General features: G+C 48.1%; 1 protein-coding gene across 1 annotated transcript in view; it reads right to left on the bottom strand.

Moving 5' to 3' along the window:
• Positions 1 to 6358, bottom strand: part of MDGA2 (MAM domain containing glycosylphosphatidylinositol anchor 2) — a 306141-nt gene that overhangs the window by 156481 nt on the left and 143302 nt on the right. Inside the window, exon 6 of the mRNA XM_017825436.1 lies at positions 6159 to 6291. Coding sequence (XP_017680925.1) covers positions 6159 to 6291 — 133 coding nt within the window. The remainder of the gene's footprint in view (positions 1 to 6158; positions 6292 to 6358) is intronic.

Raw genomic sequence — 6358 nt, forward strand, 5'->3', positions numbered from 1 at the left:
TTCCTTTAAATTTCTACCACTTCCTTTAAACTTCCACCACTTCCAGAGGGGCAGAGGAAATGCCACCCCAAAGTCAGGCAGGCTTAAATTCAGCCTGGCTTAAATCGACCACCTCAAAATCAGGCTTCATCCTGGTCCATCTCAACCACCCCAAAGTCAGGCAGGCTTAAATTCAGCCTGGCTCCATCCCAAGTCAGGCAGGCTTAAACTGAGCCTGGCTCATCTCAGCCACTCCAAAGTCAGGCAGGCCTAAATTCATCCTAGCTCATCTCAGCCACCCCAAAAATTCATCCTGGCTCATCTCAGCCACCCCAAAGTCAGCCAGGCTTAAATTCAGCCTAGCTCCATCTGAAGTCAGCCAGGCTTAAATACAGCCTTGTCTAGAATCAACCACCCAAAAATCAGCCAGGCCTAAATTCAGCTTGGATTAAATCAACCACCTCAAAGTCAGGCAGGCTTAAGTTCAGCCTGGTTCATCTCAGCCACCCCAAAGTCAGGTAGGCCTAAATTCATCCTAGCTCGTCTCAGACACCCCAAAAATTCATCCTGGCTCATCTCAGCCACCCCAAAGTCAGGCAGGTTTAGATTCATCCTGGCTCCACCCAAAGTCTGTCAGGCTTAAATTCATCCTGGCTCATCTCAGCCACCTCAAACTCAGCCAGGCTTAAATTCATCCTGGCTCCACCCAAAGACTGCCAGGCTTAAATTCAGCCTGGCTTAAATCAACCACCCCAAAGTCAGGCTTCATCCTGGCTTATCTCAGCCACCACAAAATCAGGCAGGCTTAAATTCAGCCTGGCTCATTTTAGCCACCCCAAAGTCAGGCAGGCTTAAATTCAGTCTGGCTTAAATCAACTACTCCAAAGTCAGGCTTCATCCTGGCTCATCTCAGCCACCACAAAATCAGGCAGGCTTAAATTCAGCCTGGTTCACCCCAAAGTCTGCCAGGCTTAAATTCAGCCTGGCTTCATCCAAAATCAGGCAGGATTAAATTGAGCCTGGCTCTTTTCAGCCACCCCAAAGTCATGTAGGCTTAAATTCATCCTGGCTCATCTCAGCCACCCCAAAACCTCATCCTGGCTCATCTCAGCCACCCAAAAATTCATCCTGGCTCATCTCAGCCACCCCAGAGTCCAGTGTGCAATCTGAGGTCGCAGACCTTGACAAGATCCAACCCCCCCCAAAGCACAATTCCTGCTTTCCAAAAATAGCCTGGATGAGCTGCTCTTCAACCCCCCCCCACAGCTGAGCTCTGCTGACACCCCAGACAAGCCCTGCTGCAACAGCCACGGCCTAATTAGTGCCTCAGCAAGGAGTGGCTAATGAGGAGCTGACGAGAAAGGCCCCTCAGGGTGGTGGAGGAGCAATCTGGACACAAAGCAAACATCAGCAAGGCCTGCTGGGGAAAAGGGACTTGTCAAACTGGGATGAAATAAGAATTAATTTGTTGGGAAACACGTGGATTGGAGGGTGTTGAACCTGGTTCTTACAAAGCTGGGACCTGTGGAGAGCTCTGTGTGCCCCCAGACACTGAACTGCACCAGGGAGGGGGCAGAGGAGGCCAAGAGGACCAGGGGAGGTGGAGATGGTGTGATCCCAGGTGAAAAGAAAAGAGATGCTTCCTTTTAGAATCTTTTAGGATCTTTTACAATCTTTTAGAATCTTTTAGGATCTTTTACAATCTTGTAGAATCATGGAATCGTTAAGGTTGGGAAAATCTCTGAGATCGTGGAGTCCAACTGTTCTCCCTCAGCATGGCCAAGGCCACCACTGATGTGCCACATCCACACAGGTTTTGAACACTTCCAGGGATGGGGACTCCACCCATGCCCTGGGCAGCTGTGCCAGGGCTGGGCAGCCCTTTCTGTGGAGAACTTTTTCCCAATATTCATTTTAAACTTCCCCTGGCACAGCTGGAGGCCCTTCCCTCCCCTCCTGTCCCTTGTTCCCTGGGAGCAGAGCCTGAACACCCCCTGGCCCCAACTCCTTCCAGGGAATTTTAGGGATCCAGAAGGTCCCCCCTGAGCCTCTTTTCCTCCAGGCTGAGCCCCCCCAGCTCCCTCAGCCCCTCCTGCTGCTCCAGCCCCTCCCCAGCTCCCTTCCCTTCCCTGCACACACTCCAGCCCCTCCACATCCTTTTCAAACATATGGCTGCTCCTGGATCCCTGGAAGTGTCCAAGGCCAGGTTGGAGCAACCTGGGCTGGTGGAAGGTGTCCCTGCCCATGGCAGGGGTGGCACTGGATGGGCTTTAAGGTCCCTTCCCACCCAAACCATTCCAGGATCCTAAGCCTGGAAATGCTTGGAGCAGGAGGTGCCTCTTGGCAGCGACAAGTTCATCCTGCTGTAGAAATCCATGGATCTGTTATTCCAAGTTATGTTATTCCATAACTCTGCTGTGTGTCAAGCAGGAATTATTGACAGATGACACCAAAATCCACCCCCAGTCTCCCTGTGAGTCACTGTTTCATCTTCTGGGCCGGGGAAGGTAATTTTAGACCCAGCTCAGGCTGAATGGCACATCTGAGTGCTCTGAGCTAATAATAACATGAATGGATCCTTTCAGGAGTGTTCATTGTTCCAAACTCTTAGAGAAAAGGCAGGATATTTACCCAGAAAACCACTGGAATTCTGGGCTTCTCATAAGGCTCGTTCTGATATGAATAAGCAAAAGCAAATCAAAGTTTTGATCTCGATTTGGTGGCACAGACTTGTTTGGAAATTATATTAGTTTATAATTTAGCAGCCAGTTCAGGCTCTTTAGTGCAAGGCATCCTTAATACATTAATTGAGGCTGATTTTTGGCAGCTTCCAATGTAAAATAACCCAGCACAGGAACTTTTACCACCAAAGATGAGGGTTTCAATACGTGATTTTTCAGCTGCCTGACAAAGCTCATTGAAATCCCAGCTGAAGCTGCTGTTTTGTCTGGGGAGTGTGAGAAATTAATTCAAAAAGGGTTGAAATCGTTTTTAATCCCTCCATTAAGATGTAGTTTGTTCTGATAAACTTGCTTTGTTTCCTGTCATTCAGACAATACAGTGTTAAGGGAATTAGGGAAGTTGGGAAAAATATTCCTCTGGGACAGGTTGCCCAGAGAAGCTGTGGCTGCCCCTGGATCCCTGGAACTGTCCAAGGCCAGGTTGGAGCAACCTGGGCTAGTGGAAGGTGTCCCTGCCCATGGCAGGTGTGACACGGGATGGGCTTTGAGGTCCTTTCCAACCCAAACCATCCTGGGATTCCATGAAATGCAGAACAGCCAAATTGCCAGCAATTTTCCATTAGATCCCACACTTTACAGCTGAATTTAATCCCTCTTGTGGACACAACAATCCCAATAAATAGGGTGCAGTTTGCACCTCACAGACACTCCTGTCTCTCCAGGACAAGCCTCCAGATCCAAATTAAAACCAGATGGACAGGGTAGGACAGCTCTGCACCAAAACAATATCAGCTTCAGGCTCTGATTTTCATTAGTTTGGATTTATCTTGGATTTCTCTGGGTTTACAATTTCTACAATTCCTACGGAGTTACACCAGGTGAAGTTTGACCACAGAACTTCTGTATGAGGCAAAAATCTTATTAAATGAGAACAGTTTTGCCTCAGAGTCATCACCACATCAGTCCCTGTCTGGAATGAGCTGTTGCAGTAATCACTGTTCACATCTAATCTCGCCCTTGATGCTTGCAACCAAATTCCTCAGGAGAAAGTGTGAATTTGTGTAATTTTTTCGGGCTTGTTTGCTTTGGAAATTACTCCAGCCAGACAATCTTCTCCCAAAATAAACACGGCATCTGGGAGGTGGGAATAATTCATTCTTTTTGCAAAATTACCCCCCAATCACCTGCCCTGGGCTCTGAAAATGACGGTTTGATGGTCTCCCATCAACGTTAACAGGAATTTCTGGTGCTCAGCGTGGACAGAGGGGGTTGTGGCTGCAACAGCAGAGTTGGGAAAAAGGGGAGAGGTGACAATTCCCACACTCTTCCTATGGATGGAGGTGGATGAGTGTGGTGGTTTGAGCCACCGCAAAAATCCCAAATCCAATTTCCAGGCTTCCCCCTCCCCTTCCCTATGGTGAAAAATCAGATATCACAACAATTTCAATACTCTGCAATTAACATATAACCTAAAATGAAATAGGAATCCTTCTACCATACCTTAGCACAACATTATCACAAATTTAACTCTGTATTAAGCACTTAAATTACAGTTAAAGCTCTGCCCTCTCAACAGTGGTACAGCCTGTCATGCCTGAAAACTTCTCTTCGTTATTTCAACAAGTCTCTCGCAGCCAATCCAAAAATCAGAGTCATGGCATCAAAAATGTGCTGGTTTGAGTGAGCCACCACAAAAATCCCAAATCCAATTTCCAGGCTTCCCTCACCCCTTCATGTGGAAGTTGGAGTTTGGATTTTTGTGGTATGTGGTGGTTTGAGCAACCACAAAAATCCCAACTCCAATTTCCAGGCTTCCCCCACCCCTTCGGGTGGAAATTGGAGATGGGATTTTTGTGGTGGCTCAAACCACCACAGTGAGTTGCTGCTTGGAGGAAGTTGCTCCCACGCTTCCCTGTGGCAAACAGGAGGGACAAACCTCACTGCAGGATATTTAGGGTTTTTTTTTTCCCCTGGCAAAATTAATGAGGCACTAAATTAAGGGCTCCCAAATAATTCTGCTGGATGTCTTTGGAGCCTCCATAATTCCCAGGCGGTTGTGGAGCAGTGAAAACACCACAGGCCTGAAGTCCCTGCTGCCAAATCAGCAATCCAGGAGGAGCTGAAGGCAAATCCTTGGAATCAAAGCCACGAGGACACAAATAACGGGAGATGTGAGAGTGCAAATAAAACTCGTCGCTCGTCTCCGACGTCCTCGGAATGTTGATGCCTCCTCTGCTCCGTTCCTTTGCTCCCTGATTTCAGGGCCCTGAGACAAAACCTAATCCAACCTCAAGTATCCAAATGTTCCAAGATTTCCTGTGGAATTGTTCTCCACAACACACCCCTCTGAAATTCCTAATGATCCCCAAATCCAAGGTGAGAACTTTGCTCTGTAGCATTTCAGACACTGCAGATCCTGGACACAGAGACCTCAGGAGAGTTCAAATCTGTGATTTCCATGCTGGAAATCAGCATTCCCAATGGCATTTCTTGGGATTGACCACTGGAACGAGGCTCTCGAGACACAAAACCATACCAAGGGGCAGAGACACAACCAACCGTTTGCTCAGGCAGGGACGAGCCCAAAGAGAAGAGTAAATTCCCAAGGAATTCCAGACATGGAAACGACTTGGCCAGAGATTCCACCTGAATACTTAGTTACCCTTTTGCAAAGCATTTCAACACACCTGCTTGGATATTCCCGTTTGAACTAAATAAATCTAAAATAACACATTTCTGTTTAAATCAATGCACGGAATTGAAGTTTGAGTCGATGTAAGAACATATTAAATCAATCCTCTGAGAAAATCAATCCTTTAAATCAATGTAAGGATATGAAATGGTTGGTTTTTGTTGGTTTGTTTTTTTTTTTAAATGGGAAATATTTGTTTGGAAGAAAAATTCTTAGTTGTCAACACAGCACGGGAAAGACATGGAATTCTTGGAGGGATTGCAGAGCAGGTCACAAAGATGGAGCCAGGCTGGGAGAGCTAGGGGAGTTCCCCTGGAGAAGAGAAGGCTCCAGGGAGAGCTGAGAGCCCCTTGCAGGGCCTAAAGGGGCTCCAGGAGAGCTGGAGAGGGACTGGGGACAAGGGATGGAGTGACAGAACACAGGGAATGGCTTTGAGCTGGAAAAGGGAGGATTTAGGTGGGATATTGGGAAGGAATTTCTGGCTGGGAGGGTGGGGAGGGGCTGGAATAGAATTCCCAGAGCAGCTGTGGCTGCCCCTGGATCCCTGGAAGTTCCAAGGCCAGGCTGGAGCAACCTGGGCTGGTGGAAGGTGTCCCTGCCCATGGCAGGGAAGTTGAAACGAGAAGATCTTTAAGTTCCCTTCCCACCCAAACCATTCCAGGATTCTCGGCCCTGGCATCTCGGCCGTGGCAGGGGGCAGAACAAGATGGTCCCGAAGGTCCTTCCAACCCAAACCTTTCCATGACTCCATGAGAGAACCCCAACCCAAAGGAATGAGGAGTGAAGGGACGGTACTGGAGCCCCACCTGTCTTGTTGGAGAGGCGGAAGGAGACCATCTTGTCCGGGATGCTGCAGACATTCCGTACGGACGCGATGCAGCTGTAGTTGGCGTAGTCCTGAGGGCGAAGGTTCTTCAGCTTCAGGATCTTTGTTTCTCCCTGGAAGAAGAGGAGGAGAGAGAATGAGAATCATAGAATCATAGAATCACAGAATCATAGAATCATA

Source organism: Lepidothrix coronata, unplaced genomic scaffold (genome assembly GCF_001604755.1).
Source record: "Lepidothrix coronata isolate B3197 unplaced genomic scaffold, Lepidothrix_coronata-1.0 Scaffold119, whole genome shotgun sequence".
Lineage (NCBI taxonomy): Eukaryota > Metazoa > Chordata > Aves > Passeriformes > Pipridae > Lepidothrix > Lepidothrix coronata.